The sequence below is a fragment of the Astatotilapia calliptera genome, chromosome 19, assembly GCF_900246225.1.
Source record: "Astatotilapia calliptera chromosome 19, fAstCal1.2, whole genome shotgun sequence".
NCBI classification, from domain to species: Eukaryota; Metazoa; Chordata; class Actinopteri; order Cichliformes; family Cichlidae; genus Astatotilapia; species Astatotilapia calliptera.
In genome coordinates, this window is record NC_039320.1 from 18223096 (window position 1) to 18248067 (window position 24972).

A 24972-nucleotide genomic window follows, 5' to 3' on the forward strand; every position below is an offset into this window, starting at 1 on the left:
AAGGAATAGAGAGAGCCGTCTTGAAAGGAAGCCAGGTTATATAGGCTGCCAATCAGGTGACGTCATTTCATTTATTAGATTTCATCGATTAGCACTGTTGCCTCACAGTAAGAATGTCTTGAGTTTGATTCCATCCCCTGGCTGGCTTTGGACTTAAATTATTAAAAAAATGTAAAATGTGTAAATTTTTGTAATGTGTAAAATTACAAAAACAGCTCTGGTAACTCATCGGCCAAATTGTCTTGTAATTATACAGCAGAATTGTTTTGCTCGTTGACAAAAAAGTTCATTTTTTAGACACTTCTATAGTAGATAAAACCAGGAACAATGTTTATTGGTTGATTACTTTGATATAGTATGAATAGCCATGATGCAGGACTTTTTCATTATGATAAGCTATAAAACTTGCAAAATTGCAGTTCATATTTTCCAGAGTGCCCAGTGGGCCAGTTTGGTGTCTTTGCTGGGCCAATTCTGGCCCCCAGGCCTTATGTTTGACACCCCTGGCTTAGAATATCTATAAGTGGGTATAAATGCACACACTAGCATGCTGCATGTTATTTTGATCTACATTGCAGACACTGTTTGAGACTGTAGCACCGTATATGAATTTTTATCAGCTGTTGAGTCATTAAAGCTTTGAAACTCAATCTTTGTTTGTCCGTGTGTACTCGTGTTATATTTGTGCCTTTTTTATATATGTGTGTCTTTCACCGTCCGTCTTTTCCCAGAGTCTGTGTTGTGGAAGAGTGAGGCCTTGAGCTTCTGTAAGGAGGGTCTCCGCTCGCCTCTCACCACGCTGCCCTCTGAAGCTCTGCAGACAGAGGCTCTCAAGCTTTTCAAGGTTACAGTGTGCCCACCTCTCACCCTTCTCTTTCTTTTGTTCCATCCCACTTACTTTTGATTATGCTTTTCCCTTTTATCCCTTTCTCGGAATCCCTTTCCACTTCTCTATCTCCCACTCACTGTGAGGATCTGTTCAAGACATCATCCATCCCACTCCAGTTTGTCCCCCTCTTTAACCCCTTGTACTCTTGGATGAGCTCTGCAGCAGTCTCCCCCCCCCCCCCCCCCCCACCCCACCCCCCACCCCTCCTGCCACTAAACCAGATCAAAGGCTGAGGACCGAGGGGCCCAGCTCATCAAAAGTGTTGAAGATAGATAATGGCCTTGATTATCTGCTTTCATTGAAGCTAACTGTTCCTGTGGTTTAGAGCCAGCGTGAAGGTAGCCCTCTTTTAAGAGGAGACATGGGAGGTCAAGGCCTTCACAGAGTGACAGCAATGGATATGGAAACTACACGATAGGGAAGAAGAAATGGGATCAGAGCAGAACAAGGACCTTGTAGGGAGATGGCAGATTCTTTTCCTCTCATGTCAACCAGAAGCCCCTTCCTTCCAATTTATGCTTCACAGCCCCACCAACTACATTAGGATTGATGGCTGAATAGATCGGCTCTCTCTGACCATCCAGCCTTAAAAATTGTCCCAAACACACACAATGAAACTGAATGAAAGGACGTTGCATGCTTTTCAAGTCTATGCTCTACTTCATGTCTTTGAAGTATTAATGAGACTGACAAGACTGATTAAACCTGTTAAATGGCGTCTTTGTCTTCAGCTGTCACACTGAATGAGAACAAAGTAATGACATTCACCCTTTTCCCCCCCTTACACTGGAGCTCTTCTTGACCTCATGCTGGGATATTTTTTGTTGTTTTCATCACCCGAGTGTTATGATCACCCAATCCTGTATTAATTTAACTGTTTTAAGTTGCTTTCAATATGTGTCCCTTACTTTTGTGTTCAGGTTTCTGGGTTTGTGTTTGTCTCCACCTGTTGGTAGCTCAGTGCCATTAAATTTTGTTTCTTTGACATTTTGCAGTCCTGTCAGCTCTTCATCAATGTGCTGGTTGAGTCTCCATCTATTGATTACCACACCTCGCTGGCCCAGAATGCTTTGCAAGTGTGCCTGAACCACCCAGAGCTGCAGAATGAAATTTACTGTCAGCTCATCAAACAGACCAACTGTCGGACGCCACACAACTACTCTCTCACACAGGTCAACCCACTACACAGTAAAGAGTCAGGAGCCATGTTTAAAGCGCTCAGACATTAATTTTTAAATGTACTTTTTTATGTACTTAAAATATATTTTTAAAAAATGTATTTTTTAAAAATATATTTTAAGATAAAACGCGTTAGTTAAAATATGTCTTCTTTTTCTATCTCTCCCTGCAGTGCTGGCAGCTGTTGTCTTTGTGTGTGGCTCTGTTCCTCCCTCAGCAACATTTTCTGTGGTACCTGAGACAGTATCTGCAACGCAATGCTAACCCAAGGTGAGCTAACTTAATCCACACCTTAAAATATAGCAGAAAAACTCCCAATACATAAAAACCTCTTCTAATTATCTTTTCCCTTTTTCCCACCACATACAGGAGTGAGGTGGGGAAATATGCAGTGTATTGTCAGAGATCTTTGGAGCGAACTCTGCAGAATGGAGAGCGGGAGGCTAAACCTTCACGTATGGAGATAGTTTCCATCCTTTTGCGGAACCCCTACCACCATTCACTACCTTTCAGCATCCCAGTTCATTTCATGAACAACACCTACCAGGTAACACATAGCTTACCAGGTAGCTAGCACAGGTGTTGTAATGACTATACCCCTGTTTCGAGAAGCAAATAATACATTCTTCATGCACAAATTTCCTCTAGGCTTTCCTTTAGTTGTATATATTTTAGTTTGCATCTATACCTTCCCAACTGTACTTTGTATATGTCCTTTTTGGAAAATGAACCTCCTTTTTATTTCTGTTACATTTCTAATCTGCTGTTGCAGTTTTTTGACTGCCATTGGAACTACAAACTCCTGCAACCACTGCAGAATCTGAAACTCAGTGCCAGCTGTGTCCTTTGTTTTCTACTATAGGTAGTGGGATTCGATGGGTCGACTACAGTGGAGGAGTTCCTCAACACGCTGAACCAGAGGATTAGCATGAGGAAACCACAGCTGACTGGATTTGCCCTCTTCACTGATGATCCATCTGGCAAAGACCTGGAGCACTGCCTGCAGCCATCTGCCAAGGTAGGGCTGTGGGTCACAGACCATTAGTAGATGGGAGAAAGCTGCTGTACAGAAATCACTGATGGTTTTTGGCTCTGTGGTTTGAAGGTAGATCATCTGTCTCAAATTTTCTAATAAGTTAGAGGATCAGTAGTGAGTAGTGGGATTATTTTTTGGCAAATTTACACTGTCCAAACATTTTTTGACAACTTAGGATGTGGTCTAGTATAGGACAACCTTTCTGTGTTTTAATTCTACCCAGTCATATTTAAAGTAGTGCCTCTAGATTTTTTTAATTATTGTTGTTAAAAGAATCCACCATTCCACAGAAGTATAGGTCTGTCTGGCTCATGCAATGCACTGTATATAAGAGTTTGTGTACAAATCAGAATCTCTAGATCACCAGCTCACTGTAACATGAGTGAAAAAATGTGTGCTTGTATGACTTGAGACTAACTTTTGCTTTTCCCAGATCTGTGATGTTATTTCCAAATGGGAACAGGCTCTAAAGGAGCTGCATCCTGGGAAAAATGAAGGAACACGGATTGTACGGCTAACATACAAGAACAGGTATGACTTCTATTTTCATATCTCAATTTTGTAGCACTCAAACACATCAGCAACATTGTACTTTTACTCTATAGTCATAGAGATGTATTTAAAGATTTTTTTAAAAAATGTTATAGACTGCAAAGTGAAATATGCTGATGTTATATCTCAATTTTCAGTTTCTCCCAAGAAAACGGCCTTAATAACAATATGCTCTTGTATGCAGGTTGTATTTCAGATCTCAGGTAAAGGGAGAAATGGAGCGAGAGCGCCTCCTGCTGGCATACCAGGTGAATGATGAAGTCCAGCAAGGCCATTTTCCTGTAAACAAAGAGCTGGCTCTTGAAGTGGCTGCCCTCTTGGCCCAGGTCTGTAACAATTCTATCAAGAAAAAGAGACTTTTTGGAAGGAAAAAAATGCTATTCTTTTATCTACAGTGCTGAAATGTATGATTTTGTGCGTTTTCGAAAGCCTTTTTGTCTTCTAACTATCTGTTTTCTTTTGTCCTCCAGGTTGAACATGGTGATTTGGACAGACCAGGTGCCTCCTCTCCCTCTGGCTCTTCTCAGCCTAAATCTCAAATAATTCTCCTTCAAGCCTTAGAACGCTTCTACCCAAAACGCTACAAACAGGACTGCAGCTCAGAGCAGCTCAAGTAAAGAAAAAAAAAACCCAAAAACAAATAAACGTGCCATTCCACAATTTCTTAATCTAGAACCTGATCTGAGAACTTTATAAAGCTTTGTTATCCTGCCATATTTTAACTCACCACTGTTCCTTTTATCCTCTCAGAGACCTTACCGAGCGTCTCGCCACTAAGTGGTCAATGCTGCGTGGGTGCAGTGCATCCGAGTGTGTAAGAATATACCTAACTGTGGCTCGGAAATGGCCTTTGTTTGGAGCCAAGCTCTTCAGTGCCAAGGTAACAAAAAAAAAGTTGAATACATGTCTTCTGTTGTTTTGTTACTGATGTTATTCTATGTGAACTTTATCGCCTCCTGTTTGTCTAATCAATCTTTAAATGTCGGTCTTGATGTGATTCTTCATCAAAACCAAAAAGCATACTTAGATCATTTTGAACCAAAACCTTGAACTAAGCTTTCAAGCCCAAACCTGTTTGAGACGAAGCTGTATAACATCTGTAAAACGACCCTTCTTTGTTTCCCCTGTCCACAGCCTGTACCCCCCTCTACTATTGAGCAGAGCCAGGTGTGGCTGACAGTCAATGAGGATGGATTGTGTGTGCTGGACTACACAATGGTGAGTTTCAAGCTGAGCAGACGATCCTGTCATGTGTTTTCAGAATAAAATCTGCTGCCAGAACAATTTAGAATTTAGAAAGTCCATTCTTTTATTGAATTTCCGGCTTGACTTTATAACTGTTAAATCTAGAGATAGCTTTTAACTGCTGCAGCAGCTGGATAGGACACAGCTGCAAAGCTTTCTTGACCCACTGGTCTGGAATGATTTTCGTTCTGTGGTGTTTCGAACACCAGAAATCCCAAGGAAAATAAAACGGCCAGCCTCTGAATTGACATACTTGACCCTGACACACAGCAGTTCCATCATGTAAACTATGCTAACGTGAGCTCTGTAATTTTCTGCAGCTCATGTTGATTCATTTCATTCTTGGTCTGGCGTGCAGACAATGTGCCTTCAGAAAGAAATGGGAGAAAACAAAGTGAAAATCAGAATAAGTTGCTGGAAATTATGTCACATATCTTCACACTCAATTTACTCCTCAAAAAGAAGGAGAAACCAAAATGATTTCCTAAGTGAATTCCATACTATATAATGGGGTCAGCAATAAAATCTGAACATGAATTCTGTTTATATCCACTTCACTGCAGATTTCACACTGGCAATGCTCCTTTTTTTCAGCACACTCTGGTCACGTACTCCTACCAGTCTGTGATTACCTTTGGTGGTTGTCGTGATGATTTCATGGTGGTCACGAGCCAACAGAGGGAAGCTGGAGCCGGGAAGAAGAGCGTGGAGAAGCTGGTCTTTGCAATGCCTAAACCTAAGGTATACTTCCTGCTTTTATCATTGTAATTATATATCTATTTGTGGTCAGATTGCATTTACCTAATCAAGGTAAACATATTCAGTTGGCTTTCTTGCATTTTCTGGGCTTCCAGCTCACCTGAATTACATAAAACTCATTAATATCATTGACTTTAGGTTGTTAAAATCTATTTTCACTCTCATGTCAGATACTGGAGCTGACTCTGCTCATGGCCAGCTACATTAACCACTGGAACCCCAGCCTCCCATCTGCCTCTCACCAGCCCCTCAGTCACTGGGATGCAGACAGCAGGCACTTCCCAACCATGAACTACACCACCAAGGGCCCCACGCTACTGTGAATTGCGAAAATAAAAAAAAATTGAGAAAGACTGTTAGTAGAGGGAGGTTTGATGGCAGCAGTTACTATTACTTTGCATTCATCTGGAGTGCACTGGGTTGCATGTCCTGAGTTTTCATTCTTACAGAAGAGGTACTTTTATTAAAGTTTTTATTATTGTTGTTGTTCTTATTAAGAGTTAGAATTAGAAATGTCAGGATCAGTCTTTTAGACTATTTATTTCAACACAGGTGTTTCAACTTTGCATTTCATAGGTGCTAGTTCACTTGGGAATTCAGTGTTGAAATTGGACATCAGAACCATTCCTGAAATACTGTAATGATCTGAGGACTTGATGATACTCGATGTTCCCACTTGCAGAAGTCATAATTTGTCTGCCTGTGTGTCACTAGAATTTTTCATCATCAGCGATCAAAAGTAAATGACAATGAAGCAAGAGTCTGAATATGATGAAGAGCTGCTGCTCGTTTAGAAAGGAGCTAATGTTGCGTATTTTAGGACAGATTCATACATTTTAATCTGTTAATTACCCATAATATAATATTTGACTAATGTAGGGCGGCAAATAGCAATTAATATGGTAGATTGAAATGACTAATTTCTCGATTATCTAATTAATGAAATATTTTGTCCTGCAAATGTCAGAAATTTCAGTTGATGCCCCTCACAGATGTCTCTCTAGCAAATGGACAGATTCAGATTTAGTTGAAAAATAGTCTAAAAAGTTGAAAGTTGGAAAAATATTTGACTCTTGAGTTACTGGAAACAGTGAATTGATAGTATTTTCTTGCTTTGTTCTTTCACAATAAGACAAAATGGTCTTCCCTAATTACACTAAACATACAGTATATTTAAAATTACATTATTTTTAATAGATCATCAGGCAAACAAAAGGAGAGAACACTTTCTTTCTTTCTTTTTTTTTCTTTTTAAAAGAGCTATCAAAATATTATAATGACTTGAACTGTTTTGGATAAACCACTGTCTTGCTTATGTTCATAATAGCTATTTATTTCTCCATAACATTAGGAAATGTTTACCACAAATGTCACATTTGTGTGGGGAAAATGTAGTTTCCTTTGTGTAGCAGAGTACGTCTGGTTACTGTATTGACATATGTTGCAATTGTTTAAAAGATGTAGCTTATATGTCTGTGTGTGGTTATTAAAATAAATGATAAATTCCTGACTTTTTTTTTTTTAGCTCCAGTTTTGTATAAATTTTGTTATGTAGACTATTTAATACTTCAGAGTGGTAGAAAGTATTGCAACTAAGTACATTTTTTTTAAAATTCAATTTTCAATTGTTTTATTTAAATAGCATCAAATCACAACATCAGTTGCCTCTAGGTGTTTTATATTGTAAGATAAAGACCCTGCAATAGCAAAGAGAAACCCCCAACAGTCAGACAACCCTCTAGGAGCAAGCAATTGGCAAGAGTGGGAAGGAAAAACTCCCGTTTAACAGGAAGAAATCTCTGTTGAGTTGGGCTCAGGGATGGGCGGCCACCTGACTAGGCGTGCTTCCATTTTTATTAATTATGTGTCTAAGGAAATGGTAGAAACATTTTAAATGCTATTAACACTTGTCCTATTTTCTTTTCCTGGAACAAATGTTCCACTGGCTTTCCCTTATGAAACACTCCTGCTACTAAGTACTATAAAGTTTAATCATGAATCAGAAGGTTTAAGCAATGGTGACAAGAATCGTGTTCTAGCCAAAGCGTCCCTTGGAGAGCACAGAACTTCTTCTCTCATTCATTTTGTCCATAAACTTACCTTCTGTGCTGGTTGTACACAGCCTTCCAAGTATATATTATCATGCTCTGTTTTTTCTTATCCAAGGAGGTCAAAGTGGTAATGGTATTTTCCTGCCAAATGTATGCTATAAATTCCAGATTTTTATAGCTTGTCTGGAGCTCTTGTTGTTCCATAACTACTCTCATACAAAATGAAATTCTATTATAGGGCTCACTGCTAAATTTCTACATGCCTTCATTTCTAAACAAAAAAGAATATCTTTTGCACTTTATCCATGGTGCAATAAGGCCACATGCTCTATTTGAATTTATAGCAAACAATCTCAATGTTGTAGCTGTAGATGAACATTTGCTTACCTTGAAAGTCTTACTGGGTGTGTGTTTAACTAGACTAATGTTTGCAAAGGAGGATGTCTGTACATAGTTTAAAAACATTGTGTTCGTATCTGACTGTTTACTTCACAAAGTCATCCAGAGTTTACCCTTTGCTGTTTTCTCTGTAACCTTATGTTCTTTAAAAATACACAAAGCAGGTGATATTTCTTAACTAGTTTCTTCAGAGTGCAGTTTGGCATCCTAAATGCATCAATTTGCTTAAAAGTAACACAGAGACAAAAAAGAAAAATAAGAAAAAAACAGTGCTGGAGGAAGAAAAAAGTTTGAATAACAGAACAAATTATATTGTGAAGAGTAAAAATACTCAACTCAGCACTACACAAAAAATGACCCTATTCAAACGTATAAATATACAATAAATAATGTTACAGGGATTCAACAGTGTGAGTCCTACATACATTTCACATCTTTGTAAAACAACACATTTAACTGGAAAAGCAATGGGAATCTACAGCACCTGCTCTTAATTGACCTCTATGGATCACAATGTCGGTACATTACAAAAGGGCTCGCGCAGATATTATGCAGATATGCATGCATTCTACAGATAAAACAAAATGCATGACTTTAAACCGTTATAAACACTTTCAAATATGAACTTTGGACAAATGGGATAATTTCCAAATTTGTCTTTAGCTGACCTATTTACACACTTGTACAACACCACATCACATGGACCTTGCACCACAAAGCTGTTTGACTAATGTGTAATCTGACTTGCCCCACTGCTGTGTTTTCACGTTGACTTCTACCGAGTGACGTCTGAGTTCACGGTGCATGGCAATTACACCATAGATGCCGGGGTGTGTGTGTGTGTGTGTGTGTCAATATCTGATTTTATTTTATTAATTTATTGAAGAGGTATTGTACAGTGTGTTGCTTCTAGATCCCCAAACCCCTGAAAACCACGAATAGTGCTCGTGAGTGGTCTCATTCTGGCGTGCACACCAGGGCTTTGACCCATCTAATATTATAGGATTATAATTAATTTAATTTAAACGCCTGCATTTGTAATATAAACAATGCATAAAGATTTAATAGCTGCCTTTGTTTAATATAAAGCACTAAGTGCATATTAATTATCTATACATAGGATTATTTGCTTTACGTTTATCGGTGGCTGGATTAAATTAAACTATTCAGAGAGTGGAGAGGTAAGTGTGGGCCCGTGGGGGGGTAACTACTCCATATTAGCCTAGCCTAGCCTAGCCCGTGAGCACTCGGATAGATAGCGCTGCTGCGCTGTCTCCAGCGTGGGCTGCCGCTACAGGAGCAGAGGAACCTCTGAGTCAACCGTGAGCCGCACGGGGCAGGACACCACCGAGCAGCCTCACCGAAGAGCACGAAATCCACAGGTTTGTTGCGAGTTAATCAGCACCGACGTAGGTGTAATACAGCATTAACGCCACAGTAGCAGTAACCTTACAGGGCGTGTAACAGCGTATGGCCGTGTTTTCTGTGACAGGGCATCTAAAAACACTAAAAATGACAGCCACAAAGCCACAGAGCATGCTCCGCGAAGCCTCTCGTCAGGTCATCGCCGGTGGATCCGCTGGTAAGTCCAACCATGGTTTAACTTTTAATGATTTTTAGACGATTTATTGAAATCCCTTGACACTTCTGAAAGCGTGAACGTAGCGAGGTGAAAGCAGCATCGCTACACGAAAAGCACCGACGCACTTCTCCACTACTTTCTCATTAAGCTACTAACTGTTTCTCGTTGTCCGTGGAGCCCAAAGATTTTCTTGTGTTGCCAAGATAATTCCCACCCTCCTCAAATGCTGAATTTGCACACCGGGACATAAAGCCAATTGTGCGCATGCGCGCAACTGCTACTCAACTTAGCTTTCAGCTTTAATAAATTGCTGAACGATATTATTGCTGGGCAAGCTTATTCAGTACCAGTTTAGACAAATAAATTAGGTAAATGCTCATTTTGACATCACTGTTATTAAAAGTATAACTTCCATGCAAGTTGTTTTCTATCACTATTTGTTTTCCTTAGATATGTAGTAGGCTAATAGTCTTGGAGATGCGCGTTATTGATTGGCTCCCAGATCAAAATCTGCATTTGTTTATCAGTTGAGTAACATTTTCAAAATAGAAACTCAGTAGAGTGATGATATTCTTCTTAGTGAGCACTCCACTGAAGGATGGAGAGAGAGGCAGACTTCCATTAAAGTTGCTAAAAGTTATGTTACATTAAAGGTGGATATGAGGAGCAGTGAAGTATGCACATCTGGTTACAGCAGTTTTGAAATTATGCTGATTTTTTTCTAAGACTGTTTGCCTAAGATCGGCACGGTTAAATGTGTTGAAGTCCAATCTGTCAGTTTTACACCAGCAACTCTCAGATATTTCTGTGATAAACCTAGAAAAAGCTGAAGCTGAAGAAGTTAACCGTTTTTAATGTCTTCAGAAGTGCTTGCAAAAAAAAATACTCAAATTGGTTTTAAATGGTGCTAATAAACTCTTTATTTTTCCAACATATTAGAATTCAAAATATTTTTATGGCTTTACTTTATTACTCTAAATACTTTTTGTGCATAGAGAAGATATATGTCGCCTTACCATTACTGTGTTTTAGTATTAGATTATCCATTCTGGATTGTCTCAAATGTTCAAATATTTTAACAATGTTGGAACTAGAATAGAGTATTTCTAAAGACTCCAAAATGAAACGTAAAGTTTAAACCTCTGGCTACCATGTGAGGGGGAAAAAAAGAAGTTCAAATTGAGTGGGTCACAGTTGCAAAGCGAGAACAAACTAAATAACCTTTAAAGTGTCTTTTGTCTATGGATACAAGACACTTGAAAGATCATGAAATACACACTATCCTTCTTATCATCAGAGACAGAACATGAAGAACTAACAAAAAAACAACTTTTTTAAAAATGTGAACAGCAAACAGCTTTATTACAATCAGTAACACAAATGTCCTTCACTGTGTTCTAAAAACAATTGACAGCAACTCTGAAATGAAACTCAACAAATGCTACATTCATTTTAGTCCCGGTGCTCTCAGGCAACGTCATCACTGAGCGCTCCACACTCGGCGACCTTTAGAAAATCCCAGGGACCTCAAGGCTGTACTATTTACATATTTGTGGAGTGCAAAATGAGTTGTTCTATTTTTGCGTTTTTATGTTTCAAGTTAAATCACTTGGGTTGTGATTTATTTACCTTCATCTGACACCATGATGGAAGTGGGTTGCTGGGTTTGCATAGTCGGGGATATACAGATGGATTCACTGCTTATTTTAAAAGAGGAGATCTTTATAGCCAATTTCAATGTGTCTGGCTAGAGATAGTCACACTTCATAAAAAGAAGGCAATAGTAATTAGTGGTCTTATTATATATCTAATCAAATGAAAGTTAATTAAATTTCACAGTGAGAAGGGATAGTTTACTAACGCTTTTATGGTTTCCTAAAAAAAGTAACGTAGCGTCACTCATCCAAGTGACTTCTTCATTCTCAGCTGACTGCAGGTTTCCCAACCTCATAAACAGCATGTTTGCATAATTGCAAACTAGCACCACATGTTAACAGCTAATTGTTAATCAGTGGTGCTAGATTTCAGTCATTATGCAAATATACTGTTCATTACCATGTTTCAATATTCGATTAGCCTTGTCTCAAAATATTGAAATATTTGATAACTTTGGTGCTAGAACAGTTTTTCCTAAAGACTCTCAAATTAAACAGGGGTTAATTAGGATTTAATTAATTTAACTATATTTATATTTTTGAAAAAAAGAGACTTTAAAGTTCATCAGCTTAGAAAAAGGCTCTTTCTTAATTTTAAATTTAATTATGTATTTAATTTGCTCGTTTATCTCTTAATTTTAAGTGTTATATAAAACTTAGACATCAGAGTCAAACTGGGGTTCTGTCACTTCAGGATTATGAGTTTTAATTCTGTATGAAAGACACCATGCCTAACCAGAAAGGGAGCAGAACTGAGCTTTGTTTTGTCTTTGTCTTGCTTCACAACACTTTCTGAGTGGTGAATGTGAAATGCGTTACATTTGAAATGTTGAAATTGGCCACACACTGGTTGTGGTTCACTGCGTTAGAAACTGTGCGTCCACTGTTCTTTATACTGGTACATTTTTGTGAGATGTGTATATATAAAACTATAGTTTTTATTTTGCTTATATTGTAGGATAGCCAGGGAATGATTTGAACAAATAAGCAGAAGTCTCCGCTGTTGTCAGTGATTCTGCAGTTGCTGGAATGTCTTTGGTTAAAGATTTGCACGGTTAGTCATTGAATTTGAGTAATCATTTACCCTTTAAAAAGAACCACTGTGAAACTTCAGCTTTAGTTTCCATTACTCTTGATGTGCAGCTCACTGTCTGACAGTTTGAACTTGTGGTTTGTGTGGATTTCTGCATTGGATGTGAGGGGGAGAAAAAGAAAGTTGTGGATGCTTTGTTAAAGTCTTTTAATGCATACAAGGATGCAGTCATTCCAACAGAATTTCTTTTATGGCGAAATTTTCATTTTCTAAAAGCTGATTTTTGTCTACATTAACTCAACCTTTAACATGAATATTATATGTTTATTTAGACATCAAGGTAGTTGTGTTCCTCTAGCCATTGTTTGTTTGTAGACTGAAGTGGCGGTTTTGCAGTTGCAGGATTGCTCATTATTTTGCAAAAAAATTAGCAAAATGGTATTTTTTTTTTATATAGACAAACCATTTGGTTTGTCTATATAATGTTATTTTTCATGTTGTTGCTGATGTCCTCCTCACTGACTTTATCTATGATTTATTTTTTGTCTACATATAGTTTTTATCTTAATCTTCCAGTTTAAGAATATATTTCCTAAATATTTAAAGACTGGACTAATATAATATTCACTTTTGATATGCCAAAATATTGTTTGAATCATTCGCAATTTTCTCTCAGTATTTCGGAGCAATATTTACATTGCACTTCCATATTTATATTAATATTGCGTGCAGTATTTATATTTCTTTTGCATTTGTATTGAAACAATAAAAAAATGTAAATTACTTCATCACACGGATTAGCTATAGAGTCAAACCCAGTAACTTTACAAATGCCTACGAAACCTCTTGCTCAACATTATATTCGCCTCCTTTCATCAAAAGATTGTCTTTCGAGGTGAAAGTGAAGCCTAAAACACGTATTCTATTTCATCAGTCTCGTTTTTTATGTGCATGCCAATTTTGCTGACTTGCAGTCTTCTGTTATTGGCTAAACTGGTGTTTCAGTTGTCATGCCATTGTTCTTACTTTTTATGTGGTTAAAGCTAAAAGTGAGTAGAGGCCTTTTGTGACCGGTTTGTTCCTGTGCCATATTTGTCATTATCAATTTAAAGGCAAATAAATATATCTATATCTATATATCTATATAGATATAGATATATATATGAAATGAGGTGTTATATTATATTATTGCAGCTTGTCTATCCTTGTCGATTCCTCACAAGCCCCCTGGGTCTGACAACCTTCTGTCTTGATTCGCACTCATCTGTGATGGGGGCGTTCAGGGGGCAGAGGGTTATACCAGAAGAGAAAGACCTCACTGTTTTAACTTTTTTGAAAATCTTGATTCTGTGTTAACAGGGAGACTGGAGATAATTTATGTACAACCTGGTCACAGGGCTTTAGTTAAATGCGGTTTGAGCGAAGAAAGCTGTATTCGTCACTCTGTAAAGTGATCTGATTTCAGCTTGGCATTCTAGGTGCAAGCAGCTATTTTTGACCTTTTTATAGGGTCAACACTCTAACTGGGCTCCATTTCTTTGTAAAGACGGGTTGTGAACTTCTTTCCTGTGATAAGCTGACAGTTTGTGGAGTCTGTGTGTCTGTTTCAATATGTTTTTTGGTGAATATCGAGTTTCTGTGAAATACACTTTTTTGCAAATTATTTTGTTTTTAAACAAAACTGAAACATTAATTTCAGTCTCTCCTTCCTCACAAAGTTTAAATCTTAGTCGCGGTTAGTGGGTTTTAGGCCCATCTTTTGAGGAGCAGCATGTACTCTGTATTGTGTGAGGGTGTGTTAAAATGGTAAAAATGGTAAATGGCCTGCATTTGTATAGCGCTTTTCTAGTCCATAGGACCCCAAAGCGCTTTACACTACATTCAGTCATTCACCCATTCACACACACATTCACACACTGGCGATAGCAAGCTACATTGTAGCCACAGCTGCCCTGGGGCACACTGACAGTTAAACAACTGCATTGTTGACACAACAAAATAAGAGAGTAGACAATATTTACAAATGAATCTTATAAAGTAGAAGTTGAGGAAATTGTTCATTGTTGTTACCAGTGCGTTTGCAATAGGTCTACATTCCACATATTATCACAACAGAATTATTATGGTTAGAATTATAAAATAATTCAGTTTAGCTTCCACAGTGGGGTTGCTTGTTTTACTTAGTTTACATTGATTAAAAATGTGGGTTTTTTTTTTTTTTTTGTTTTTTTGTTACAGATTTAAATGTATTCATTCGTTTATTTAATGTAACACTGGTTTATTTGCTTATTTATACAAACTCAACATTAAACTTATCCACCCAAAACTGCCTAATTCTTGTTTTTGTAACATATCTGACTAAAATATACTAAAAGATAAAGAGCAGTATGATTTTACAGCTAGTTTTATTTATTTATTTTAAATTTACTATTGTAAATTAGTAAATTTTTACCAAAATAGGTAAAATGACCATTGTCGTTTATCAGTTCGTTCATATATATATAAATTTATACATATTTTTTATTACTTTTTAATGGTCATTCAAACTTTATCCACAAGGGGGTAGTAGTTGCATGTTATGTTTAGTTTCTTGGTAAAGGGAAGTTGCAACTTTTTAGAGGCCAAGCTTCAGTCACTACCTTTGGATGCAAGGAGACAGTAGCCATTTGTGCTGCATCTTAAAGGCAGCTTAAAAACGTGTTTTCTTATTTGGAGGGGGAACAAGGCATATAGTATAGTAATAATTTCCTTTAAGCTAAAAAAAAAAAAGAAAGAGAAGGAAAACATTGAAAGAGTATAAATATTAAAATAATGCAGTCATTATGATTAAGTACCGAATGGACCAAATATAAAAATAGAAAATCTATCCAGTTACATGCTCTTTGCTGTAATGTTTTCTCAAAGTCCTTTGTTATTTCCTCGGTAGATGCTTTTTTAAAACTCCATGAGTAAATCGATCCGTCTCCAGCAAATGGACTGTGACGACATGAGACAGACGCCCCGCGTGTGATTACTGCAGCTCTCCCTCCAGACTGTCAGAGCCTCGCTCAGACCGCACCGCAGCTCCTTTGATATAATTGGTTTTAAACAGCGGACCTGAAATCAGTCGGGAAAGAACAAATAAAGCCACTTAACCTAAATGTAGGAGAGGAAGAAAAGAGGAGAGGAGGAATCAAATAAATAAAGTCAAACCAAAGTGTGTGCGCATAGGCTACGTGTGTGTGTGTCTTTGCAGTGGTGGGGGTTATCCACTGACAGAGACGCGCAGTTAAGGAAGAGTGTTTTTTCTCCGCGATTCCCGAGCGGCTGCACCAATCACAGCCGAATTAGGCCTAATATTTATTTCCAGAAACAATTGTAGCCTACATGTTTCAGCAGGGCTTTGATTGAACTCCCGGCGGACATGTTGTAGACAGATGTTTAGATGACCTCATGTTTGAAGTAATGTTGATTCTGGATGGGGTGCTTCTTGGCCTATTCCTCTAAATCAGCTCTCTCTGCCTCTCATCATTTTTTCTTCTTTTTTGTCTCAGCCTAGGGCATGTGGCGGCTCACATCACTCATATTTAATATGTGTTTTGGCTTAGATTAAAAAGCACCCTTATACATTTTTTTACTCCGTCTTTGACAGACACATGTCCACCCATGGGGTCGTGGATGGCTTGGCTAAAATGAGCCATGATAGTGCTGAAGGATGACTACTTAACCGGACACGTGTGTTTTCTTCTCTTTAAAAAGAAGAAGCGGGATTTAACACGAATACCTGCTGGAATCTTTCTGTCTGATAGACGAACTGATTTCTCGATCGAAGTGATCTCACACATGAATCCGAGTGAAATTCTCCACGATGTTTCTTTAGGAATAAATTGCACGCTTCAGGGTGTGCAGCATGTAATTAAAGTAACCCCTCATTTAATATGGAAGAAGTACAACACACCAATCAATCCTAAAACAAACACCGAAGATTTATTATCTCCGTTAACTAATTACCTTCCCCGGTAGATGTGAATGATCACAATGCCATAAGAAATTAGCTGAATGCGAACAGGCATCAAGTTTAATGGTAGTCTAATTAATGCACTACAAATGCCTCGCATCCCAAAATAGTTAGAAGCCAAAAGGTTAACTGGCGCTGAGATTTTGATGATCAAATAATGAATGCTTTTGCACAATTTGGCGTCGGTTGATATATTTTAGATCGGTATGATTAGGCCCGAATTAGCCCTCAGATCTTAAATGAAACTTAAAAAAAAATCAGTAAGGTATATTTTAACAAACAAAATGATCCTATAGTCCAAAAACAGCTGTAACATCTCCCAAAAGCATATTGTCCACTACTTACGCGCACAAAGCAGACATCATGGTGATTTTTCGTTTCGAGACAGACGTGAGGAACCTCAGCTTCTTCCTTCTGCGTTAAGAGACAGGGTGCAGGCGGTCGTGCACCCCGACTCCCCGCTACAAGCGTTGCAACTGCGTTTTCACAGCAGTACACGCCTGTGTCTGAAATATTTTAGTTACCCTACATTGAAAACAATCTAAACATCAATTTTCTTCATTTAAAAGTGCATAATCGCTAGAGTAGCCTCGTTGATTATGGTATTAAAGTAGAATTTAACTCTTAATTCCAGCAGCACAATCTTCACTGTTTCACTTTAGCCGTGTCTTCGAGTTAAATGTCTTACAAGGCTTTAGGCTGCATGTGAATCATCGTTATTTTGACAAGAGCCATCAATATTCACTGAAATTTTCCGACTCCGAGTGAGATCGGTCTCTGTCAAACCTTAGAACATAGAGTCCTTAACGCTAAATTCAAAAGTGAACAGGCCTGTAGTCTCTCAGTGTAAAACGTAAAGCTTACGAAATTCAAATGGATTTAAACAATCTCTATTTTTCTTTTTAAATTATCTTTTGAAAAGCATAGTAGAGTTAGGTTAAGGTGTAACATATTCCTGTATCTTACTGATGCATTTAAGACGTTAATCCGTCAGCTGGCAGGTAAGACTATTAAAAAAAAATCCCTATTTAGTGTGTTATGATGTGATGTGACGTATGAGCTCCAGACGCGCTCCCGACGTTATCTTAACGACATGATTTATGAAAATGTTTCACTGGTGGAGTTTCTGGGGGTCGGAGGAGGCCAAGCGTTGGGGAGAGAGCACCCAGAGGAAGGCTGTGTGTGAAATGAGTCCAGCCAAGACGCGAGGCGCAATTACCGGATAGTACTTGCTCGAGCTCGCACGGTTACGCGCACGGTTTAAACTTTGAGAGGGAGCCAGGGGAGGACGCGCGCACTGCAATGACTTCTGAATCAGCATTGTTAGTCAGGGAAAGTCCAGCGGGATACATGAATGATACAAAACTGCCTAATTTATGAAACAGCCGCATAAATGCATACAGTGTTCTATTATGCCAATCTTTTGCAGCCATTCTAACACTTAATGTCATTTCGGGCTTTTTAATGCATAGTAAATCTTTGATTTTAATTGATGATAATTGAGCCTATAGTTATTTCCCCCCAAAGCAAACAGCTATAAACATTATGATTGTCCACCACATGCTTTATTGGTGTGTGGGTGACATTAAAGAATACGCAAACTATAGTCTCTTTAAAAAATAAATGTATTAAATTGTGTGTGTGTGTTTGTGTGTGTATGTATGTGTGTGTGTGTGTGTGTATATATATATATATATATATATATATATATATATATATATATATATATATATATATCCCATATACATATTAAATATGTGTATGTGTCTGTGTGTGCACTGCAACTCTGATGTTCATGAGAAAACAAATGTCTGACACTGGTTGTAAATTCAAAGTCTGTGCATGTGTGTATATTAATTCCTCAATGCTCAATTCAGGAAGCGTCCTTGTCTAAGCCAGACAGTGTTTGAAGTTTGAAGTAGTGCGAATGTGATTGAAGCGGATCTCCTATTTTGTGCATGCATGGAAGGTCAAATGCAAAGACCCCACAACATTCTCCTGACATTCTCAGCATGAGCATTCAAGACTGCATAATTCAGCTGTCCCGGTTCTCCCAGTAATTATTTGCTGGAATTGTTAAAACAGTGATTTTGGATGCCACTATTGCAACAACTTGATTGCAACCAGTTATAGTCAGTCTGATCTGTGCGATGATGCTGTTGTTTATTAAGCATCATTGCACTATTAAGTTGTGGTACCGTGCATACATCTTAGCAAGCCCGGCCTAACAGCCTGCACTCACAGGACATTTATCATACATACAAGTTCTTAGAATAATAATAATAATTATGCTGTTATGGTAAGTATGGATTCAGGAAGAAAATTATGATTGCTCAACATGGGAGGCTTTCTCTGGATCATTGCCTTCTATTTAGAGGTACTTTTTATTAAAAACAGCACAGTGCACTACAGGCAGCTGATTTTTAGATTGTGGCACAAATGGTGTTTCATTGCATCATTGCAATGATTTCATACTGCAAACAGGATGATCACAAAGAGCCTCTACACCTTTCGCCACACGACACTTTACTAGTCAGCGTGCCAGCCGTACACGTCATCATTTTGCACTGTATGTGTGGGGAGCATAAAATAGAATGCTAAACTAGGTGGAGGACAGATGTGTAGGGCCCACTGAGATCACACCAAAATTCAGAAGTGAAAAGTGAAGGCATACATAGAGCAGCACATGGCAACAATAATAAAACTGGGAGGAAAATCAGCACAACAAGCTATGCTTAATTGAGCACTTAGACTAAGTAGTGAAGGGGGCAGAAAGAGAGTGACCTTGTAAGAAATGTTGCATTTACAGTTGTGAGAATCAACTCTGTGTTTAGGTGTGTGTATGTGTGCAGCTGAATTATGCATTTGTGTGAAGGAAATGGCTGTGCGTGTGTGGGGGCTGTGTTTTCATGCCACAAAATGGTCAAGTGTATGTGTTTGTTTGTTTGTTTTTGCGTGTATGTGCATCCAGATGAGAAATTTATGCTGGGAAATGGGATATAATTGCAAGTGTTTGCGCGGACATGCGTGCAAATGCATCCAAGGAAATAGATATACTTAAGTGAGTGTGTGTGTGTTCTGCATGCATCTGGATTATGTTTTCAGATATATTTTTGAGTCTTCAACCTCGCAATTAAGTCACAGTAGAAACAAATTCTTTCTTTGGAGAGCAGCTGTCAGTCATCCCTCCATCCCTCCTAGACCTCCTAGACATTTCTACCTTTAAACTTTATGAAAATTTCCAAATTACATTTTAACATTCTGATTTTTGAGGATTTTGACTCAAGAGCAGCATGTCCTCTGTTTATCCTCTACCACCTTGTTCCCTATGAACACTGACATGTGTTGAAAAGTCTTGAATTGGGCATTTAACCTCCTGCCCTGTAACTCATAGCCACAGTTGGTAGCAGGTCAGACATGTGGGCCTGTGGTAGAGGTAACCACTGGATGGATTCCTAATGCTAATTTTTCAGGCTCACTGACTTTTGATCGCTTGTTTAATAGTTTTTGTTTTGTTACAGGAAATCTTCTCCCCTCAAAAAAGCCAAGGCCACGGCAAACCTCATGTTATTTCAACTGAATTTGATACAAGAGTTCAGATACTGTAATTACAAACCCTCCATGCTCCTGCTGTAAGCACTGAAATATAAATAAACATAATAAGTACTGTCAAAAAAACAAAAACAAAACCGGACAAACTAAAAACCCTGAATTACATGGCTTTTTCTGTGTATATGTATTTGTGTGTGTGTGTGTATGCATTGATGGATGTGAGCTTTGTGTGTGTCTGCCCTGTGATTCTCTGGATGAGCTGGAAATTTACAACACAGGTTTTTACAGTAAGCCCTGGCCAAAAACTGTAATTCTTTCTCCCCTTTTTAGCTCTGCAGTTGGGAGACAGGCTTAGCCACTTTGGGTTAACTCTATCAAGATGAACAGCATTTGGGCCAGTGCAGTAATCATAATGTAATTTGTTGTGCTCATGGGCCAATTTGTGTCGTTTCAGAGGACGTATCCCGTGCCTGGTGGCCATGCGAGGAACATGTCTTGGGGCAAGGCTTTAATTAGGGAAGCTCAAATTTATAGACACTTTGTATTATTTCTGATCTTGAGTGGTCGGAGGATGACATAGTTAAGTGGACTCTGGCAGAGGATGAGGAAAAATCTGATAATGAGAAACAAAACGGAATGAAAGGTCATGCTAGGAATTTGTTTACCATTTCATTATCATTTTGAAATCAAAGAGTTCTGCAGTAAAATCAAAGTGGACACAAATGTCACAGTCTGGAAAGAGTTTGTGAAGAACAGTGAGAGGTATGCACCAGTTCTTTTCAATTTATTTGAAATAAGGGTAAGCAGCAGAGATGGAAAGGAAGCTGCTAAGTTGTAGAAAAGAGCAGCGAGTTAGTGTGTTAATGTTCATCTGTTGGTTAAGGCTGTGGGTCTGAAGACGGTGCATTCTGAATGTATCTGGTTTTTATTTCTGAGAAAAAGACAGAGCGTAAAACATCTGTTCATAGAAGAAAGAAAACAATCCAGGCTTTTCAAATGTGGGCATTAATTTGCTATTTAATGAGGATTAAATGTTTTCTTTTTAGAGAACAATGTGGTTAAATTATTTCATGAATATGATTAGTTTTGACTCGTGTGTTGAGTTAAGCATTTTTTTCTTTTCTCATCTGCACTTTTAGTAGTAAAGCATGGTTATGGTAATGGGTTTTCAGGTAATATGAAGGGGGATAACTGTGTGGATCCTTTCATATGCATGTGCAAATGATTTCATTTTACCAGAACTCTCAAAGTCTGAGATATCCTTCACATCTGTGTTTAGTTTGCTGCAGGTGTCACTGGAAATGTTAGTATTACCAGTAAGACTAAGGTGTGCAGCAGACTTTGTCTATATTTATTCTGAAAGGCATCCAAGCTTTCCTTCAGCACAACAATTCTTTAAAATTGTTTCATCCCACTCTGAGATCCAAATCGTGACTCAGATGCGACACAGAGTGTATTTTCTATAGCCCGTGTGAGTTTTAAAACAAGATTTCACACTGAGATGCTTTCAGTAGAACAGAGACCTCACAGGGCGCTGGCCTGGCAGCTCCACGGTGTTTGAAGCATGTCCAGGGGGAAAGCAGTGGCCGAGAAATGGGACAGAGGACGGTTAAGTTATCAGTGGTCTGACAGTGCGAGCGCTCAGCTGGGCAGCTCTGTAATCAGAGGCTCTAACAGATGCTTTCTCGATAAGAATCCCCCAGAAGCTTTAAAGGAACACACAGGTGGACAGCTGTTTCTATAGCGAAGCACTGATGTTACTGTCTTCAAAAGGAGAATGTGAATCCAACAATAACTATAGCTGAGCGTGTTTTTCAACATGTAACGCTACTCCTTTTCTCACTTACATATTAGCACTGATAATTTTTTTTCCATTGAGCCTATAATTTTCCATATTCTGATTAGAAGTTTTATTTACCTCCATAACCCAAATTTGTGTTTTCCAGGTCTGCACGTGGTTTGTTGAAGTTAGAGGGGAATCAGTCAGAACATTTTCCTGCATCTTTGCCTATACCGCACAAGGCGAAATCTTTCGAGAGCTCCGTTGGTGTTCTGGTCTTTCCTGAATTGCGGTACTCTCGGGTGTGTTTCATAATGGTACTTGGACCGTTGCAGCCTGATATATCACACCCAAGGGAGAAACTGCACTCGGCACCAATCTATCAGTCCCGAGGCTGAGGAAGGCAGAATGACACAGTCATGCTTCTGCGATTATAGCCCCCCCCCCACACTCGCCATCATATTTAGAATTTAAAGCGAGAGTAGTTTTTTTTTGTTGTGTTTTTTTTTAATTGTGGGAAAAGTCTTGAGTGATCTTATTTAGACAACTGCGGTTTGGCAAATTTTTGTTTTTATTGTGATTATGTTAAGGTGTTAGTAAAGTATTTTCTGCTGGATTATTTTAGGTCATTCTGTAAGCCGCTGTATAAACAGGAGAAAGTAAGTAGATCTGTTATTAGACCACCGGTTGTTACTACTCTTTATTTTAATAGTTCATTGATATTTACATCGCCTACATTTTCAAATTTAATACATTTATTATTCTAGTAACTGTGATAATGATTAGAACAATATTACTAATTTTTGAAAACTTTGCTTTCTACTTGATACAATAACAGTATGGCTCTTGGTTTTTCTTAAGTGGAAGGGAGACAAGGTAATTACCCTTGGGGCAATTAGAGAAAGGGGCTGAGGGAGTAGCAAAGTCATTTTCTAACCCAAACATCCTGGTCCGAGGGGCCGGAGTGGCTGGACAACCTCCTGGAGGCCGCTGGCTGGCTCGCTGGGAGCCGTTCGCGGGAAAGCAGATCAGGGGTTTGTTTTCTTTCTCTGGAGGCAGGCCTCTGAAACTTCTGCCAGATGAACTGCACCTGAAATGCAGCAGCTCTCCTACTACCGTCAGTAGAGGGAGTGATTTACTGTACTGTGCCAGGCCTGTGTGTATATGAAATGCTTTAGTCAGCTTCATCACATGGTGAGCAGTATGGTAGATCAGGAGAGTTATTTTTCTGCAGCCTCCTTAAGGTGGCTTGACAGTGTTTGTGTGGACCTGTAAACATACACAACCCACATAATATTTAGCTTATTACACTATATGCAGTAAGTTGGCAGTATGCAACAACAGCAGGAGAAATAAATGTGAAAAGCAAATGTGGTTTCTGTGGCTTCACTTTATTTCACAGCATCATCAACCTGTGCTGTACAGTCAGAGTTTCCATTTGTTGGTATTACTCTACCATATAAAGAAGTTTGTCTTTCACTAAAGGAAATATCATAAAGTAGCAATCCCAAAAAGAAAGAAAAATATCAGCGTTAATTATTACTTATTACTTAATTGACCAAACTTACTAGGCATGTCTAACTTTTAATAATTTTAAAAAGAAAAAATAAGATTTTAATAAAATGATGAGTCATTAAATCACAATTAAAAATTATTATCAGTTGTTCCCCTCTGCTATAACTTTACTTTCTTTAATTACATACTGATTAATTAATTACTAACTTACTTATTTCTGCAGCAAAGCTAATTTCATGGCCATTATGATGCCCAAGGGCTGTGTTTATAAATATTAAGAAGTAGCGAGAACCACAAAGTAAGTTACAATATGATACCATTCTGCAATATGATACGTTGCCCATAATAACAATGGTATCAGAGACTCTGTAATACATTTCAAGACAGTTGTCTACTATACATTAAAAATATTTGGATAACTGAAGAAGAAAAATACTCAAAAAAAAAGTGTTTTTTTTTAACCTAACAGGATAATATTGATAATATTGATAATGCAATGTCATGTCATGGATTGCCAGACATACAAGAGCTTTTCAGGAGAGGGAAGTCCATTTTAACAATAATACCAGAAGGAGGACTTTAAATTTTGTTGACTAATTAATTTGAATTGACTGAAAAATTTACCAAGAGCCAGTGTACCAAACGAGGAGTCAAATCTTCCCAAAATTCATTTTCTATAAGGCTTGGTGAGTTTCTCTGTATCCAATAATGCTAAACTGCAACTTTTGGGATTTTAGTCTTTGTGTCTAACAAAATAAGACTCTTTGATCAATCAGCCTTATGATAAATTATGAGAGAACAGTTTAACTGACAAACAATTTGCAGCCTTTCAGAGAATATCTGGCGTTTTCATCAATTAAAGAATTAGTCCAGGAGATCTTTGACACACTAATTAATAATGATAATAATCATTAGTTTCAGCCCTGGTTGGGACTCTTTAATATTTCAGTTAACGTACAACCACTGACAGCAAGTAAAATAAACAGCATTGATCATCTTGATATAATACATTATAATTATACACACTCCTCATGTTAACATCGCTCCTCAATAGCACTCGCTCCCTGCAGGCCAACTGGGGGCTTGTGGGAGACCAGTAGCCTCCAAACTCCCCAACAAGAATCCAGTCAAACATCCATAAATGTACTGTGACAAATCTGATTCCAGATGTCTCACACCACAACCACAACACCCAAGGAATTCCCTGCTGAGACCCAGAGGTTATATCTTCATGCACCAACTGGTTAAACGTGGACTGTAACAATTCTGAAACCAAGACCATAATCTTCTTACAAATGGTCCCATCGCAGTCCCATCTTCCAGGTGAAGAAGCTCATGTGAAGCCGTTGTGTAGTATAAGCATGTTAGTCTGCTGAAAGCCGTAAAGTTTAAAGACTGCTCTGATAATGTGTGAAATAAATCTCAATAATACAGCTTTTTTTCTCTTTTTTTTTGCTTTTATTCTTGATTAAAAATCCAGGCTTGTGGTGTAAAATAAATAAATAAATCTCTGGGAGTTTTTTTTTTTTTATTCATCCCCTTTTAAGAAAAATTGGCGTTTTAACCAAACTGAAATTAAACTCCTAGAGGACCTAAACGGTGTGGCTTTAACGTTATGGCTGATCTGTGTATATGAAGGCTGGATTTAAGTGGTCCAAGTACAAGATACAACTTGTATGACCATCGTTGCTGTGCCTAGCCTGCCATGCTACAAAGCGTGCGGACAAACTGATGTGGTCATTGAAAAG

General features: G+C 38.2%; 2 protein-coding genes across 3 annotated transcripts in view; both read left to right on the forward strand.

The window, feature by feature from the left end:
- plekhh1 (pleckstrin homology domain containing, family H (with MyTH4 domain) member 1) overlaps positions 1–7171 on the forward strand; it is a 33381-nt gene extending 26210 nt beyond the window's left edge. For both annotated transcript variants that reach the window (XM_026151908.1, XM_026151909.1), the window contains exons 19-30: positions 732–844; positions 1885–2061; positions 2241–2338; positions 2438–2615; positions 2931–3086; positions 3538–3635; positions 3841–3982; positions 4127–4269; positions 4407–4536; positions 4791–4874; positions 5496–5642; positions 5831–7171. In XM_026151908.1, the coding sequence (XP_026007693.1) occupies positions 732–844; positions 1885–2061; positions 2241–2338; positions 2438–2615; positions 2931–3086; positions 3538–3635; positions 3841–3982; positions 4127–4269; positions 4407–4536; positions 4791–4874; positions 5496–5642; positions 5831–5983 (1619 nt within the window). In that variant the 3' untranslated portion in view covers positions 5984–7171. The remainder of the gene's footprint in view (positions 1–731; positions 845–1884; positions 2062–2240; positions 2339–2437; positions 2616–2930; positions 3087–3537; positions 3636–3840; positions 3983–4126; positions 4270–4406; positions 4537–4790; positions 4875–5495; positions 5643–5830) is intronic.
- Positions 7172–8718: 1547 nt separating this feature from the next.
- The window catches only part of slc25a21 (solute carrier family 25 member 21), an 85519-nt gene continuing 69265 nt past the window's right edge, over positions 8719–24972 (forward strand). Inside the window, exons 1-2 of the mRNA XM_026153008.1 lie at positions 8719–9492; positions 9603–9692. Of these exons, the coding sequence (XP_026008793.1) occupies positions 9623–9692 (70 nt within the window). The 5' untranslated portion in view covers positions 8719–9492; positions 9603–9622. The remainder of the gene's footprint in view (positions 9493–9602; positions 9693–24972) is intronic.